The 17,938-nt window shown below is 47.9% G+C and overlaps 2 protein-coding genes across 2 annotated transcripts in view; one reads left to right on the plus strand and one right to left on the minus strand.

Annotated features, from left to right (window-relative positions):
* Positions 1-8,094, minus strand: part of LOC119973425 (protein PHTF2-like) — a 181,368-nt gene extending 173,274 nt beyond the window's left edge. The window contains exon 1 of the mRNA XM_038811528.1: positions 7,971-8,094. The gene's annotated coding sequence lies outside the window, so the exon portion shown is untranslated. The remainder of the gene's footprint in view (positions 1-7,970) is intronic.
* Positions 8,001-10,544, plus strand: tmem60 (transmembrane protein 60). The gene has a single exon (XM_038811529.1). It carries the CDS (start codon positions 8,041-8,043, stop codon positions 8,443-8,445), a length of 405 nt encoding a protein of 134 aa, XP_038667457.1. The 5' UTR covers positions 8,001-8,040; the 3' UTR covers positions 8,446-10,544.
* Positions 10,545-17,938: the final 7,394 nt, after the last annotated feature.

Raw genomic sequence — 17,938 nt, forward strand, 5'->3', positions numbered from 1 at the left:
AGTTTCAATTCAAACCACTCAGAGAGTAGTTTTCAATTCCAGATTTATTCATTCATTTAAATATTTAATTGATTGTATTAAAATTCCACCAATTGCCAATGTGGGATTTGAACCCATCTCCCCAGAGCTTTAGCCCTTGGATTACTAGCCCAGTACCATTACCATTATGCCATCATCTCCCCTCTCAATTTAACATTTTTAACCTTTTCAAATTCCTCTTGGCCTCTCCCAGTAATTTTCTCCCTCTCTGAGATATCTGCCCTCCTCTAATTCAGGGCCCTTGAGAATATCTGATTATAATTGCTCCCTTCAGCTGCCTTAGGCACTAAGCTCCAGAATTCGCGACACAAACCTCTCTGTCATGAAACCACTTTTCTCCGGACATCCTTAAAACTTACCTCTTTCAACAAGTTTTTGGTCGTCTGCCCTAATGTGGCTTGGTGCCATTGTTTGTTTCATTTTTTGTTCACGCTTTGAGGCAATTATGATTATGTTCATCATCTGGGGGGCTTGGCAGGGTTTTGCTGTGTTTGTAGGTGGCTGCTAAAGGGCGATCTGTGTCCAGAAGGTTTTCCTGCAAATAGGACAGGATACCACAGTTGAACGGGTTTTGGATAATTTGCTGGCACAGGATTCCTTTCCTTGCATTTTCGCTTGGCCTCTGATGTGCTCCATTGTTTATTAAGTTGCACCCAGGTGTCGTGATCTTCTTCCTGGGGACTCAAGGGTGTTATCAAAACTACTAAATGAAGTCTTCAGAATGTCCCTGTTGAGGGGCAGCATGTGATGCAGTGGTTAGCACAGGGACTGCGGCACTGAGGACCTGGGTTCGAATCCCGGCCCTGGGTCACTGTCCATGTGGGGTTTGCACATTGTCTGCGTTGGTTTTGCCCCTACAACCCAAAGATGTGCAGGTTAGGTGGATTGGACACATTAAATTGCCCCTGAATTGGAAAAAAAAAAAATTGGGTATTCTAAATTTAAAAGAAAATCCCTGTTGCGCTTCCTTTGACCCATCGCCATGAGTGTGCAGCCAGACTCAAACTCTCCATAAAAGATTGACTTTAGTAAAAGAGTGTCAGGCATTTTGACTACATGGCGGCCAAACACAGCTGTAATTGCCTCAAATATGATGTGGATGCTTGGCATGCCAGCTCAGGTGAGCATCTCAGTGTGTGGCATTTTATCCCACCATCTCACATTCAGAAACTTCTGAAAGCAGCTCCAGTGGTTGAGCTTCTTGGCATGGTGCTTCTACACAGGCCAACTCTTGCTTGCACGAAGCAGAGTGGGAATGATTATTGTTCTATAGATTTGTTTGGTACGCAGTCTTACTCCTCTTCATTCCCAGACTGATGTTCAAAGTCTGTCAAAGGCTACATTTGCTTTGGCAATTTTTGTAATTGTTGTGTCAATAAAGATAGCTCAATCTGCTGAGATAAGTGAACTTACCCACAGCAGACAGCTTCTCGTCGTGGACTGAAACCTTGGGCTCAAGATATGCCTTTCCTGGAACAGACTGGTAGCTGACTTCAGTTTTTCTTTGTGCTGATCATAAGACTAAAATTCTCACATGCACTGAAGAACAGGTCCATGCTACATTGCATGTCCAGTTCTGAACTGGTAGCTAACACAATATCATTGGCAAACAGAAAATTGCAAAGTACGTCCTTGGAGATTTTGGTCTTTGCCTAGAGTTGTCTCAAATTGAGTAGCTTCCCAGACATGTGATATCTGATTTTGATGCAGGATCACCAGCAGATAGCATGGTGGAGAAAAACATACCGAGGGAGGTTGTCACTAGCACACAGCCCTATTTAATTTCAGTATTGGTTCAGAAGACTCACCATCATCCAGGGCACTCATGAGTCTGCTGTCATGGAACTATCAAACCATTATTATGAATGTCAGACTTTCAAATTTCTTTCCCAAAGGCCCGCCTTGTTGATTTTGTCGAAGACCTAGGACAGGTCAAGAAATGTGATGTAATAGGTCCATGTTCGTTTTTGGCATTACATCTGGAGTTGCTCAACTGCAAACACCATATTAAATGGTTCCTCAATCTTCTCTGAATGCACACTGGTTATCTCGTAGAAATTCCTGGTTGAGATTTTGCACTAAGTAGTTTGAAAGGATTCTAGCAAAGATTTTGCTGGTGCTGGAGAGGAATGAGATTCCTCTATGATTTTTAAAAAAAATTTAGTGTACCCAATTCATTTTTTTCCAATTCTGGGGCAATTTAGCGTATTCAATCAACCTACCCTGCACATCTATGGATTGTGGGGCAAACCCCACGCAAACTCGGGGAGAATGTGCAAACTCCACACGGACAGTAACCCAGAGCTGGGATCGAACCTGGGACCTCGGCGGCGTGAGGCAGCAGGGCTAACCCACTGCGCCACCGTGCTGCCCTATCAAGATGGCAACTTGAGGCAGACTGTTGATTGCTTCCTCATTGATGGATGAAGGTCGATTGAGGATCTGCTCTGCCCACCTTTGTAGAATTTGGTCTTTATCTGTGAGCAATGTTGTTCCTCGGCACCGAGGATTGATAATGCACCAATAGACTCGGGTCTATAGACAGATTTCAGAGCAGTATAGCATCTCTGCCAGTCGTTATGCTCTGCATATGATGAAGTTCACCTGCTTTCTGATTCAGTCATCTCTCTGAGTTTGCATTGGACAATCCTGCAAATGTTTTGGGAGACACCTGCTTTGATAGTGATCTCTTTGTCATTGAGCTAAATCCTGTAGGAGGTTACGTTTCTCCTCCAGTAGTTTTGGTATTACCTCATTGTTTTCATTGAACCAATCTTGATGATTACGAGAGGTAGGGCCAAGGGCCTCTCAAGCAGTGGAATGCACTATATCCCTGAAGGCTACCATGTCATCCACTTGCACTATGCACAAGCAACTCCTCAGTTTCTCTGAGTAGGATTCCTTCATGACTGCCCATTTGAGCCTTGAGACATTTGAGATACTGCTGGACCTTCCCATCCTAACAGCAGCCAGGAGGTAATATCTTAATGTTTAATTTTGAAATTATAAGACAGTGTTCAGCCCAGTAGTCAGTACTGCACATGGCTTTTGTTACGCGCACATCCTACTTGGATGTGCACCCTACTAAAATAACCCCCTTCTGCACTGTTGGGATTCTATGATACTTGACTCTCTGCTTGGTGATGACATAGTCAATTAAATACCAATGCAAAGAACAGGGGTGCACCCATGATACATTGGGTGGAATTCTCCCATCCTGCCCATGGCGGCTTTGGTGGTGCGCGCGAGCAGAGAAGCCAGTGGGAGCAAAAAAATTGGAAACCCACTGGCGGATAAACAGTTTGAAATCCTCCCAATGGTCGGTTGGTTCTCCCCCATCCTGGTCGTGTGAACACCATTTGCATCCTATGCATGCTCTTTAAAACAGCTGCTCGCCAGAATCTAGTCAGGCCTGCTAATCTTGCAACACACCAACGGGAAACCACGTCGGTCTCAAACCCACTTGAAAAGGAGTGGCTTGCACAAGGCGTACTTCAGTTCACTTGAGATTTCAACGTGAGTGTATCATAAATAGTCTACCTGCAATAGCGCTGCACCACTCCAATTGTGCTGAATGTCACTCAACTGGGGCAGATCAGTTTGCCCATCCAGCTCCATGCCAAGCTGGTCTTTTTGGGCAGCACTATGGTGGGGGTCCCATGGATCCTTCACTCAATGGACCAAAGTTCAACTGGGAGTGGGATGTGACATGAAGTGGAGGGTGCTGACGAAGACAAGGAGGACAATATGGGAGGTGGCCATTGCTTCCCAGAGTAGCAAAATCCCCAAATCGCGGAGTTCACCTGGTTTGGTCCATCCATCTTGCAATTACACGTGAGAGCTGGGTGAAGGTGAGAACAAATAAATGATGCACCACTGCAGAGTGATGAGCCCACCTGTGAGAGATGCTACCCTTCCTTTATACCTGTTACAATCCTGAGGAAAGGTGTAGGGAAGGGGCTAGGAAAAGTAGCCACAAAAATTGTTTTATAATGTCTCTGAAAAAAGTTCTACAAAAATACAAGCTAGTATTGTGATGCTCCACCAAGCTTTCAATGAAGTATCATCAAGATGTATTGTAGGGTGAGATTTTGAAATAAAGCAGTATGAGCATGCATACTTTGTCAACTATTGCAAATCAGAAAATCTTTTCATGAACTTGTGTACAAATAATATAGCACTGACTCTTTCAGCTTGTGGTCTTGTGGCACAGTGGTAGCACCCCTACCTCTGTCCAGAAGCTGAGTGTTCATGTCCAATGCCAGGACATATTGGCCACTGTAGGAGTGTTCATAACATGGCTCAATGGGCTGATAATCAGATTAGGAATTCTTCCCTCACTAAAAATGTGGGTGTGAAGATATGCTTAAAAAAATACTTTCAGCCACCTCTATTCAACTTCCTTTGACATTATCCTTCAATGAAAAATGCTCCTCAGCCCAAAAAGGATGATCCTTCCCTGATGAACCTGAATGGATGCATTACTTTGTCATTTCTCACCCTCAGTTTAACTTAGAGTTAAGAGAAAATAATAGCCAATGATGAGTTGCAGAATCTGAATAAGCAATTTTTTGACAGTGAGCTTGTGGTAAGAATGAATGTTTAACCAAATGGGCAGCTTTGTCCTGGACGTTGTTGGGTTTCTTGAAAGTTGGTATTGTACTTAGGGGCAACACGGTAGCATGGTGGTTAGCATAAATGCTTCACAGCTCCAGGGTCCCAGGTTCGATTCCCGGCTGGGTCACTGTCTGTGCGGAGTCTGCACGTCCTCCCCGTGTGTGCGTGGGTTTCCTCCGGGTGCTCCGGTTTCCTCCCACAGTCCAAAGATGTGCGGGTTAGGTGGATTGGCTATGCTAAATTGCCCGTAGTGTCCTAAAAAGTAAAGGGGGGGGGGTTGTTGGGTTACGGGTATAGGGTGGATATGTGGGTTTGAGTAGGGTGATCATTGTTCGGCACAACATTGAAGGCCGAAGGGCCTGTTCTGTGCTGTACTGTTCTATGTTCTATGTTATCCAGGCAAGTGGAGAGTATTCCATCACATTCCTAACTTGTGCTTGTAGATGATGGAATCTTTGCGGAGTCAAGAACGGAGTTCCTTTCTGCAGAATTCTCAGCCTCTGATTTGCTCTTGTAGTCACAGTATTTATGTGGCCAGTCCAATTAGGTTTCAGATCAGGATGTTAATGGAAATGCTGTTGAATGTCAAGGGAAGATAATTAAATTATTTCTTGTTGGAGATGGTCATTGCCTGCACTTGTGTGGCACAATGTTACTTGCCACTTATTAGTCCAAGCCTGAATGTTGTCCAGGCCTTGCTGCATGTGGGAATGGACTGTTTCATTATCTGAGGAGTTGTGGAAGTACATGACAGACAACAACATTTCTGAAAACAATGGTGGGGCCCAGACACCAAATGGAACACAAAGGGAGATGGCAAAACAGAGATTCACAGCAGTGGTAAGATATGAATGTGCGCTACTATTTAAGTAATCCCAGATCGTATTTAAAGTAGAACTAAGTTCTTTTAAAATACTTTAATGAAAATATGACAAATTCAGAAGAAAAAAATTAGATTAAACTAATTTATAATAGTGAGGCATTGATCGCTATCCATTAAGTGCCAGGAGTCTTAAATATATTTTGTTTTAAAATAGAAAGAATAATTTACGTACTACCTTTTACATTGAAACAACATTTCAGGTAATGTATCTTTCTTTAAGCACAGGAACTTCAGTCCTATGAGTAAGTGTATCTTTTCTGTCCATAATATACAGTATGTAATAAAAGCAAAATACTGTGGATTCTGCACGTCCGAAATAAAACCAACGTGCCGTAAATACTCAGCAGGTCAGGCAGCATCTGCAGAATTAACATCGAGTTAATTGAATTAATATGATAGAAGCCTCAAACGTTAACTCTGCTTCTCTCTTCACATTTGGCACTTCCACATTGAAGTCTGCTGTTTCCTTCCTTGAAGATCACCTTGCTGATACCTTCATTCTCACCAGAAGGCTCCCTGTTGTGTAGGATTCCTCCAAATCTTTCTCTACTCCCTACCACCAGGATCAATTATCTTGTATATAATGGGCCTGATTTTAACTGTGTGTAACTGAATGGGTTTGGAGTGAGTTGAAATGGGGTGACAGAAATTATCACATTTGTCTATATCTGAATCCTACAGTTATTGATATGTCACCAAATATTTTTGAGAGACAATGAGATTCAGGTTCTGGTTAAAAGTTACCCTTTCTTGCCGATTCTAGAAAATAACATTCTTTAACCTTCTTCACAAATTTGAACAGTCGTACAAGTTTCAGTCTCAGTATCTGCTAATGTGTGTGCATTAATATCAACAAAATAAAAACATCTAGGTACATACAACAGGTAGAAGGGAAATGTTCATAAAGTAATCAATATCTCCTGGAATTATCTTCAGAAATCGGAGGATGGAGTGGGATGGGGGTCTCAAAATCATTTTTTAATTGGTCAAAGATATTTTAAATATGTTTGTCTAGGGGCAGCACGGTGGCCTAGTGGTTAGCACAACCGCCTCACGGCGCTGAGGTCCCAGGTTCGATCCCGGCTCTGGGTCACTGTCCGTGTGGAGTTTGCACATTCTCCCCGTGTCTGCGTGGGTTTCGCCCCCACAACCCAAAAATGTGCAGAGTAGGTGGATTGGCCACGCTAAATTGCCCCTTAATAGAAAAAATAATTGGGTAATCTAAATAAAAAAAAAAAAAAAAAAAAAAATATGTTTGTCTTGCTTCGCCAAGAAATGACTTGGCTACTGATGGGAAGTATTCTTCGATTCCCAGCTTGGATCACTGTGCAAAAAATATGTTGTTAGGTGAATTGGACATTCTGAATTTTCACAATAGTGTACCTGAACAGGGCCGGAGTGTGGTGACTAGGGGCTTTTCACAGTAACTTCATTGCAGTGTTCATGTAAGCCTACTTGTTACACTAATAAAGATTTAGTATTCAGGGTTATGTTGATTAGTGGCAACATGACTGAATGGAACAGACAAAATGGTCTTTCTTTTGACCCTTTTTTGAATGTTAGATTGTGGAAGGGGGAGGGATTATGTTTGACCCCAAGAAGGGCTTCATAGGGCGATTTGCATATTTTCCTTTTTATCACTGCCCTTGTTCCATGATAGCAGCAGTTCCCCAGGCACTTCCGCCGGAAGAAATATATCGCCTACTCATCTGATTTTACAACAGTGCCATTGTCATATATTACCATTTGGATTTCACCAGCCAGGCAACCCTGAATAGGGGAGATTATTTTCTGTAAAATCTCTTCTCCGGTTATCTTCCATAAATAAATTAATTTTTACAACAATTATTTGTTCCCCTTTTCACACGGCCATAAAAATATACAGTAAGTAAAATTATGGAAATTGATTGCTGACAATGCTATGTAATTGCAGGAAGTTAAACCACCCGTTTAAAGCAGTGTAAACGTTGTAGCGGAAAAAGTTAGTGCTTCAAGAGGGGCCATTGATTCCCGGAAGTGTGACACATGCTGATTGGCAGACCGGCCGTACAATTGCAAACGGGATACATTGAAGAAAATAATGTCAAGCTCCAATCGCCTCGCGCTATGGCCGGGGCAAAGGAAACGTACTGCTTGGCTTCACTGGAGCGAGGGAGGAAAGTGGAAGCAAAGCTAAAGGCCCTCGGCTGTAACAGGGAGGCAGGCGAAGGGGATTAATGTGCATGTGAGCTGCAGCCGTAGGGACGGGGCAGCGACGCTGGAGGACTTCTTAGCCCGATTCTCATATATACTAACTAAAGTATTCTACCAGCATCAAGAATAAAATGGAGGAAACGGCATGCAGATGTTAACGGACAGAGCGAATAGCACTGACGCAAGGGGCTGTTTATGTAAGAGACGAAATGAAACTGATTTTGTTAACCAGCATTACCTTTCTGGAAACATTGTTTCTTGACACATTCTGAGCAGACTTTCGAGAGGCGAGCAGCCATTTGTTTTAGATGAAAATGTCACTAGCTCAGAGGGTTTTAATGACCTGGCTCTTCACCTTGCTCTTCTTAATCGTACTGGTGCTGAAATTGGACAAAAAAACTTCTTGGAACTGGATCCTTATCTTCATCCCGCTCTGGACTTTTGATACCATCCTTTTAATGATGTTAATCGTAAAAATTATAGGGCGATGCAGATCAGGTTATGACAGGAACGGCAATTCAAGAAGCCTCAAGAAGGAGGTCTGGTATCTCTGCGCCATGCTGCTTAAACTAGGTTTTCTGCTAGCGCTATGCGCCAGACTGGATCATTTCGCACAAATGAAACTCATATTCGTGTTTATTCCTCTTTGGCTCTTACTCATAGGAGCAGTGGTTGATCTGGCGTATAATATCTATTCTATGCGACAAGACTGATATCGTGGACAAGTTGTAGTCTTTTGTTGCCGTCCGAATCAGCACCAGGTTATTTAACGCGGGACTCAATCGAAGTAAACTGAAAGGCGCGTTAAGTGGCGTATGCCATGTTTTTTTCAAATCTAAGAACTCACCTGGATTGTAAATATCATTTCTTACGACTACGTCTGTCGTGCATTTTGTGAGGTTATTGTCATATAATGATCTAAACGTGAAGGTTATTTAAAACTCCTTGTAAATGAATGAAAATCACCAATGAAGACAGGAAGTAGTTACACCAGGTAGTTCAAGCAAATACAGTATGCAATTGGCCAGCAGCACGGTTCAATTCCCGTACCAGCCTCCCCGAACAGGTGCCCGAATGTGGCGACTAGGGGCTTTTTCAGTAACTTCATTTGAAGTCGACTTGTGACAATAAGCGATTTTCAGTTCATTTAATTTCATTTCAAATGTTTTGATAAAAGCCAATTGCTTCACAGTAGCCTTGTTAGTAACAGCAGTATAGCACAAAAGGAAGGTACCTGCACTTATCATTCATTATCTTTCCCCAACTATAAAGTACTTTAATTGTAAGCTTTTAACACTGGCTTGAAACTTATTCAAAACATGCTTTATTTCGCAAATTAAAGATTTGCAACATATGCAAATCTGCATTGATGCCAAATGCCACAAACATCTTTCTCGTGATTTGATGTATTAAACGATAGCAAAATACAAAAAAACTTACATTTTGAGGTCATATTTCCAAAACAAACGAACATAGATTGGCAAAGATGTACAAGATAATGAGCAAAGGGGAATTATTGACAACTACAAACGATGTCTTGTGCAGCAGGTTTTGCAGGCATAATTATAGCGGTGTTCATTTCACCCATCTAGGGGGTAGTATTAGGGCCGGTGGATGAAAAGAGGCAGAAATGTTCCTTAGCCCTAAAATTGCCAAGGAAACTCATCGGCGCGAGTAACACCCAACTCACCTCATTACGGCTCTCTGGACCTCTGCACTCGGTCTCTTCTGGAGGAGTCCCACCTTCAGTCAGCTAAAATTTGGGAACAACTTAAGTGTAGCTGTTCTCTGTAAAGTTGCCCATCGATATAGATTGTACAGCTAAAAAACGTTATTTATAAGTCAGTACCAGTGTTCAGACTCCATCTAACCACATCAGCATAGCCTTCCGTTCCTTTCTCTCTGGTGTGTACAGCTAGCTGTATTATTTGCCTCAACTACTTCTATATCTTCCCATTCTTTAGGCAAATAGGTTATGCTTGAATTCCCTTCTGGATTTATTATTGACGGTTGTGTGTAGGAGACTCGCCTCTCTAGAGCTTGAGCACATTGTGCAGCACTATGCTGTCAGATGCTATTTTCCCCATGAGATCTTAAACTGTGGTCCCATTCACCTGCCTGCAAGGGTGGATGAAAAATATCCCACTATTTTGAAAAGCAGGGGACTTCTCCTCAGTGTCCTGGCTAATATTCCTCAATCAACGTCACAAAAATACCGATTAGCTCGTCATTATCGCATGCAATTTGTGGGAATTTGCAGAGTGCAAATTAACTGCCACGTTTCTCACATTACAACAGTGACACCTTAAAGTATTTCACTAGATTCAAAACAGTTTGAGACATCCGGTTGTGAAAAGCACTATATAAATGCAAGTCTTTATTTTACATTTATAATTAATAGTTTTGGTCTCCTCACGTATAAATATCTTAGCTATTCCTCGGATGGAATCCGTTGTTTGAAAATACCCCCTCCCCACTCTGTGAATTGAGGAAGGGGAAAGAGGTAGCTGGTTTCAATAACAGGCCGATTTGCCAAAAACTGACCGAGAAGTCAATGCCACATCTCATAACTCGTTGGGAACAAAATAACAATGGGCAGTAAGGTTTTTTTTTTCAACTTCAAGGTATAGGTCAGAGCTGTAGTTATAATGGTAATGCTATAAACAGTTCAGCCAGCCCACAAAACCAAAGTCATAAAATTTATTATTCAAGACAAGTGATTTTGATTGGACTAAATTAGATTTGCTTTGATTATATTACTCTATGTTCAGTTGGTGTCTTGTGAAATAAAGTTACTTCATTTGCATCTGGACTTGCCTGGTTATGTTTTAGTCTGCATTGAGAACTATTGGAGAAGTGCACAAAATACAATATCCAGTTCAGTTAGGTAATCTTATTGACACAAGTTATACTATTGTGTATATTATGTATACAAATATATATATATATATAAAATATAGGGCAGTACTGATCCTCTCCTAAACTCATGGGGCGGAATTCTCCCATGCCGCGCCGGCTGGGAGAATCGCCGTTAGCGCCGATTTTTCGTGCAACCATTCTCCCAACCAGCGAGAACGGCGTCAGAGGTCGGCGCCGCACCTGCCGGAGAATCGCCAAAGGCACTAGGTATGGCGATTCTCTGGGCCCCCTGCTATTCAGCGGCCCGAATGGGCTGAACACAGGTCACACCGTCATCATTCACCCCTGCTAAATAAATTTGTCAGGCAGTCATGCTGGCTTACGATAAGGAGTAAGGTGGTGAGCGGCTGCCGTTCCCGAAGTTTTGGCGTCCACGGCCGGTGCTGGTGGGGGGAGGGGGGAAGGATACAGTCAGGCCCATGGAGGGGGGGGGAAGGTAAGGATGCAGCCATGCCCGTGGGGGGGGGGGGGGGGGGCACGGGGGAGGGGAAGGGTGACATGCCAGCCGGCCTGCCATGGCAGGACGGTGGCGAAGACACGCTCCCTAGTTGAGGTCATGCTGATGGGCAAAGGCCACTGGTGCAGCAATGAGGAGGGACGGGATGAACTGGCCAGTGGACTGAGACTGTGGGCAGAGGTTAGGGTGCCTGTGTGTCTGCAGCGAGACCCGGCAAGCGCGGCACACATTATCCCATGGCATCTGGCTGTCGAGGTGTCCAAGCACCATTGTTAACCATGTTGTTTCTCCACCCCCCCATGCTGATCGTCATGTTTGTGCACCAGCCAGCTACGTTTGCCGCTGTGGCGGGAGCAGCTGGCCATTCGGCAGGATCGACGCAGGCGGCTCAGAGCAGCTGTGGCAGCGGCGGCTGCAGCAGAGGGAGTGGCTGCAGAGGGCCCCGTGCCAGCCGTTGAGGCTGCAGGCCCACACGCCCGACATGTACAGGAGGCGGCGGAGGAGGACAATGACCACCACAGCATTGGGGATGCACAGGATGAGGATTCTGATCTTTTTTTTTTTTTTAAATAATTTTTATTGAATTTTTCAAAATACAAACATTTTAACCCCCCCTACATTTACATTTAAATTATAACAAAACAAAGTCAAACCCCCCTACTTAACAAGAAAAAGAAAAAAAAAAAAAAAAAAAAAAATCCCCCCCCCCCCTACCCGCAGCGTCCCCCCCCCCCCCCCCCCCCCCCCCCGCCGGCGAACCGACAGTCAGACCAACTTATCACTTCTAGCAGCGTCCTCGGGCAGGCCTTGCCCGTGCCACCGCCGCTACCGTACTTCCTTCGTCGTTGTCCCCCCTCCCCCCCTCCCGCCCTCCCCTCCCCTCCCGGGTTGCTGCTGTCATGGCCTCAGTTTCTATCTCTGATCCAAGAGGTCTAGGAAGGGTTGCCATCGCCTGGAAAACCCCTGCACCGACCCTCTCAGGGCGAATTTGATCCTTTCCAATTGGATGAAGTTTGCCATGTCGTTTAACCAGGTGTTAACACTCGGAGGCCTTTCGTCCCTCCACTGAATCAGGATCCTCCTCCGAGCCACCAAGGACGCAAAGGCTAATATTCCAGCCTCCCTCGCCTCCTGTACCCCCGGTTCCACCCCAACCCCGAAGATCGCAAGTCCCCATCCTGGCTTGACCCTGGACCCCACCACTCTCGACACCGTCCCTGCCACCCCCTTCCAGAACTCCTCCAGTGCCGGACATGCCCAAAACATATGTGCATGATTCGCAGGGCTTCCCGAACATCTAATACACCTGTCTTCACCCCCGAAAAAACCGACTCATCCTTGTCCCCGTCATGTGGGCTCTATGCAGTACCTTAAATTGAATGAGACTTAGTCTCGCACATGACGACGACGAGTTGACCCTCTCCAGGGCGTCTGCCCATGTCCCGTCCTCTATCTGTTCCCCCAGCTCTAACTCCCACTTATCTTTCAGCTCCTCTACTGGTACCCTCCTCCACCTCCTGCATAATCTTATAGATGTCCGAGATCTTCCCCTCCCCGACCCAGACCCCTGATAGCACCCTATCACTCACCCCCCTGTCGGGGAGCGCGGGGAACCCCGCTACCTGTCGTCTGGCAAATGCCTTCACTTGGAGGTACCTGAACGTGTTCCCCGGGGGGAGCCCAAATTTCTCCTCCAGCTCTCCCAGGCTCGCAAACCTCCCCTCTATAAACAAGTCCCTCAGTTGTCTAATACCCGCCCTCTGCCAGCTCTGGAATCCCCCTCCTGTGTTTCCCGGTGCAAATCTGTGGTTCCCTCTTAGTGGTGCCCCTATCAGACCTCCCACTTCCCCCCTGTGTCGCCTCCACTGCCCCCAGATCTTGAGGGTGGCCGCCACCACCGGGCTCGTGGTATACCTCGTGGGAGGGAGCGGCCATGGTGCCGTTACCAGTGCCCCTAAGCTTATGTTGCCGCAGGACGCCCTCTCCATGCGCTTCCAGGCTGCCCCCTCCCCTTCCATCATCCACTTTCGTACCATCGATGTATTTGCCGCCCAGTAATATCCTGAAAGGTTGGGTAACGCCAGCCCTCCACTATCCCTACTCCGCTCCAAAAAGACCCTTCTAACTCTCGGGGTGCCATGTGCCCACACATACCCCATGATACTACTCGTTACCTTCTGAAAAAGGCCCTGGGGAGGAAGATGGGCAGACACTGGAACAAAAACAAGAACCTCGGGAGGACCGTCATTTTAACTGACTGCACCCTCCCTGCCAGCGACAGCGGCACCATGTCCCACCTCTTAAACTCCTCCTCCATCTGCTCCACCAGTCTGGAAAAGTTCAACTTGTGTAGGGTCCCCCAGTTCTTTGCCACCTGCACCCCCAAATACCTAAAACTTTTAACTGCTCTTTTGAAGGGGAGCCTCCCAATTCCCTCCCCTTGGTCTCCCGGGTGTATTACAAAGACCTCACTTTTCCCCAGATTTAATTTATATCCCGAAAAGTCCCCGAACTCCGCTAGTATCCCCCATTACCTCCGGCATTCCCCCCTCCGGGTCTGCCACATACAACAACAAATCATCCGCATAGAGCGAGACCCGATGTTCCTCCCCTCCCCTTGTCAGTCCTCTCCACCCCCCTGAACCCCTCAGTGCCATCGCCAACGGCTCAATCGCTAATGCAAAGAGTAAGGGAGATAGGGGACATCCCTGCCTAGTACCTCGATGGAGCCCAAAATATTCTGACCTCCTCCCGTTTGTTACCACACTTGCCATCGGAGCTGAATAGAGCAGTTTTACCCACTTGATAAATCCCTCCCCAAACCCAAACCTTTCCAACGTCTCCCACAAGTATTCCCACTCCACCCTGTCAAATGCCTTCTCCGCGTCCAGCGCTACCACTATCTCCGCCTCCCCTTCCACTGCTGGCATCATAATCACATTTAACAATCTCCGGACATTTGTGTTAAGTTGGCGTCCCTTCACGAACCCCGTCTGGTCTTCATGGACTACCCCTGGCACACAGTCCTCTATCCTGGTTGCCAGGACCTTTGCTAACAGCTTGGCATCTACATTTAAGAGGGAGATAGGCCTGTAGGACCCGCACTGGACCGGGTCCTTGTCCCGCTTCAAAATCAAGGAGATCAGGGCCTGCGACATTGTTGGAGGCAGAACCCCCCCCTCGCGCGCCTCATTGAAGGCTCGCACCAGCACTGGACCCACCAAGTCCACAAATTTCCTGTAAAACTCCACCGGGAACCCATCCGGCCCCGGCGCCTTCCCCGCCTGCATCTGGCCTATCCCTTTAATTAGCTCCTGCAGCTCTATCGGCGCCCCCAACCCTTCCACCAGCTCCTCCTGTACCTTTGGGAACCCCAATTTGTCGAGAAAGTTCTTCATTCCCCCTCTCCTCTTCGGCGGTTCAGACCTATACAATTCCCTATAGAAGTCCCTAAAGACCCTATTCACCTCTTGCCCCTTCTGCACTACATCCCCACCCCTCTCTCTCACTCCCCCAATCTCTCTGGCTGCATCTCGCTTACGAAGCTGGTGTGCCAGCATCCTGCTCGCCTTTTCCCCGTACTCATACGCCGCACCCTGCGCCCTTCTCCACTGCATTTCCGCCTTCCTAGTGGTCAGTAGGTCGAACCTGGCCTGCAAGCTACGCCGCTCCCTTAATAGCCCCTCCTCTGGCGCCGCCGCATATTTCCTATCTACTTCTAGGAGCTCCCCCACCAGCCTCTCCCTTTCCTGCCTCTCCTTCCTCTCTCTGTGTGCCCTTATGGAGATCAGCTCTCCTCTAATCACTGCTTTCAAGGCCTCCCAGACCGTCCCCACCTGCACCTCACCTGTGTCATTCGTACCCAGATAGTTCTCAATGCCCGTTCTCACCCTTCTGCACACCTCTTCGTCCGCCAACAGCCCTACATCCAGGCGCCACAACGGGCGTTGGTCCCGCGCCTCCCCCATGTCCACGTCCACCCAATGTGGTGCATGGTCCGATATCGCAATGGCCGAGTACTCCGTGTCCTGCACTCTCGGTATCAGCCCCCTGTTCAATACGAAAAAAATCGATCCTAGAGTACACTCTGTGGACGTGGGAGAAAAAAGAATACTCCCTCGCCCTAGGCCTACCAAATCTCCATGGGTCTACCCCTCCCATCTGCTCCATGAACCCCCTTAACACCTCTGCCGCTGCCGGCCTCCTATTCGTCCTGGAACTCGATCTATCCAGCCCAGGGTCTAACACCGTATTAAAGTCCCCTCCCATGATCAGGCCCCCTGCCTCCAGTCCCGGGATGAGGCCCAGCAGGCGCCTCATAAAACCCGCGTCGTCCCAGTTCGGGGCATACACATTTACCAGTACCACACTCTCTCCCTGCAGCCTACCCCTCACCATCACGTACCTGCCCTCCTTGTCTGCCACCACCTCTGCCGCCACAAACGACACTCTCTTTCCCACCAAAATCGCCACCCCCCGGTTCTTGATATCCAAGCCTGAGTGGAACACCTGTCCCACCCACCCCCTTCTCAGGCGGACCTGATCTGCTACCCTCAAATGAGTCTCCTGCAGCATTGCTACATCAGCCTTCAGTCCCTTCAGGTGTGAGAAGACCCTTGATCTTTTGACCGGCCCATTCAGCCCCCTTACGTTCCACGTGATCAATCGGGTCGCAGAGCGACCCGTCCCTACTCCCTGTCGATTAGCCATGTCTTGTCCCTTGCTCGCCCCGGGTCATCCCTTCTTTTCTGACCCGCTTCCCATAGCGATGGCCCCCCCCCCCCACCCCCCCCGGCTCTCCCCTTCTCGTCCCTGGTCTTTCTAGCAGCAACCCGGTGTCCCCCCCCAGTCCCCCCCCCCCCTTCCCCCCCCCCCCCCCCCTGGCTAGGACCCCTCCTAGCCGCGATGTACCCCACATCGTACTCCCGAGAGTCAGCTGGTCTCCGCTGACCCGGCTGCTCCTGCCACATTCCGACTCCTCCCGGTTCACCCCATCTGCGCCCGTGAAAGATCCCCTTAAAACCCCCGAGAAAGACCCGCATAATCAACCCGCTCCCCCCCGTCCCGTCTCCCCAACTTAACGATATAAATACAAATACCCAATGGCAACTAAATACATAAATACTTAACTACATACTTAAATAACAAAATAATTAACTAACTATCAACTAACAGTGTGCCCAACCATCACCCTCCATCAAACAGTATAAATAACCGCAGATAACCATAACCCGAAAAGAAAAAAAAAGAACAAAAAACCCCCCCAAGCACCCAAAGAAAAAGGGTAAGAGGGGTAAATAACTAAGGGAAATTGGAAACGGGAAAAAACACCCCATAAGAAGCCAACGACCCACAATAGAGATTTCAACAGTACAAATATACAGAAACACCCAACAACTCGAAACCTTCAAAATATTCAGAAAAGTCAACCGTTCGAGAAAAAACACCCCAAACACTCCACGAAACTGTTACCCAGTTCCGACCTGGCCTGAAAAAGAAAAGGGCCACTTGCACAATCAAGAGTCCCCCGGCGGCTACGACCGCCGGTGCTCCCAGGTTTTAGTTCGTGTCCAACTTTTCCTCTTGTACAAAGGTCCAGGCCTCCTCTGGGGACTCGAAATAATGATGTTGGTCCTTGTAGGTGACCCACAAGCGCGCCGGTTGCAACATTCCAAATTTGATCTTTTTCGCGTGTAGCACCGCCTTTGTCCGGTTGTACCGGGCCCGCCGCTTTGCCACCTCCGCACTCCAGTCCTGGTACACCCTTACCGTCGAGTTCTGCCACTTGCTGCTTTTCTCCCTTTTAGCCCACCTCAGGACTTTCTCTCGATCACTTAGCCGCTGGAACCGCACCAGCACCGCCCTCGGGGGCTCGTTTGCCCTAGGCCTCCTGGCCATGACCCGGTATGCCTCTTCCAATTCCAGGGGCGCCGGACCGGCCCCTTCCCCCATCAGGGAGCTCAACATCTCCGCCACATATCCCGGGAGATCCGACCCCTCCAGGCCTTCTTCCAGGCCCAGGATCCTCAAATTTTTCCTCCTCATCCGAGTGTCCAGCTCCTCGAAGCGGCTCTGCCACTTCATGTGGAGTGCCTCGTGCACCTCCACCTTTGCCCCGATGACTGTGGCCTCCTCCTCCCTCGCGGCCATCTCCTGCTGCAGATCTTTAATCGACGCCTCTTGGATCGCCTGGGCTCCCACCAACCTGGTGGCCGTCGCGTTCATGGACTCTAAGAGTTCCACTTTCATCTCCGTGAAAAAACGGAGGAGAGCGGCCTGCTGCTCCTCCGCCCATTTCTTCCACTCCTCCGGTGCACCGCCGGCCGCCATTTTGATTTTCTTCCCCCGCTTTTTTTGGGGAGCTGCTGCCGTTTTTCTTGCCGCTCCACTCCGGGTACCGACCATAAAATCGGTCTAGTTCTCCTCAGGGGACCTTCCCCCACCGGGATTCGTTTTTTCAGCGCCGTTGGGGCCCTCCAATTGGCCCAAAAACACCTTTGTTGCAGGAGCTTCCAAATGTGCGGCTTAGCTAGTCATAGCCGCAACCGGAAGTCGATTCTGATCTTGATGGGGAGCAGGAGGAGGAGGAGGAGCAGGTGGTGGTGCCAAGGCGCCTCGAGTCTACCGTGACCGCATGTCGTTCGAGAACCTGCCGGACAGGGCATGCAAGAGGAGACTCCGATTGAGTAGGGAGTCCGTGGCACATATATGCCACCTCATGGCGCACCTGGCACCGCGTGGAATGGGGGGAGGACATGCTATCCCAGTGACCGTCAAGGTGACAGTAGCCCTCAATTTCTTCGCGACGGGTTCATTCCAGGCACCAAGTG

This window comes from Scyliorhinus canicula, chromosome 11, assembly GCF_902713615.1.
Source record: "Scyliorhinus canicula chromosome 11, sScyCan1.1, whole genome shotgun sequence".
Classification (NCBI taxonomy): domain Eukaryota; kingdom Metazoa; phylum Chordata; class Chondrichthyes; order Carcharhiniformes; family Scyliorhinidae; genus Scyliorhinus; species Scyliorhinus canicula.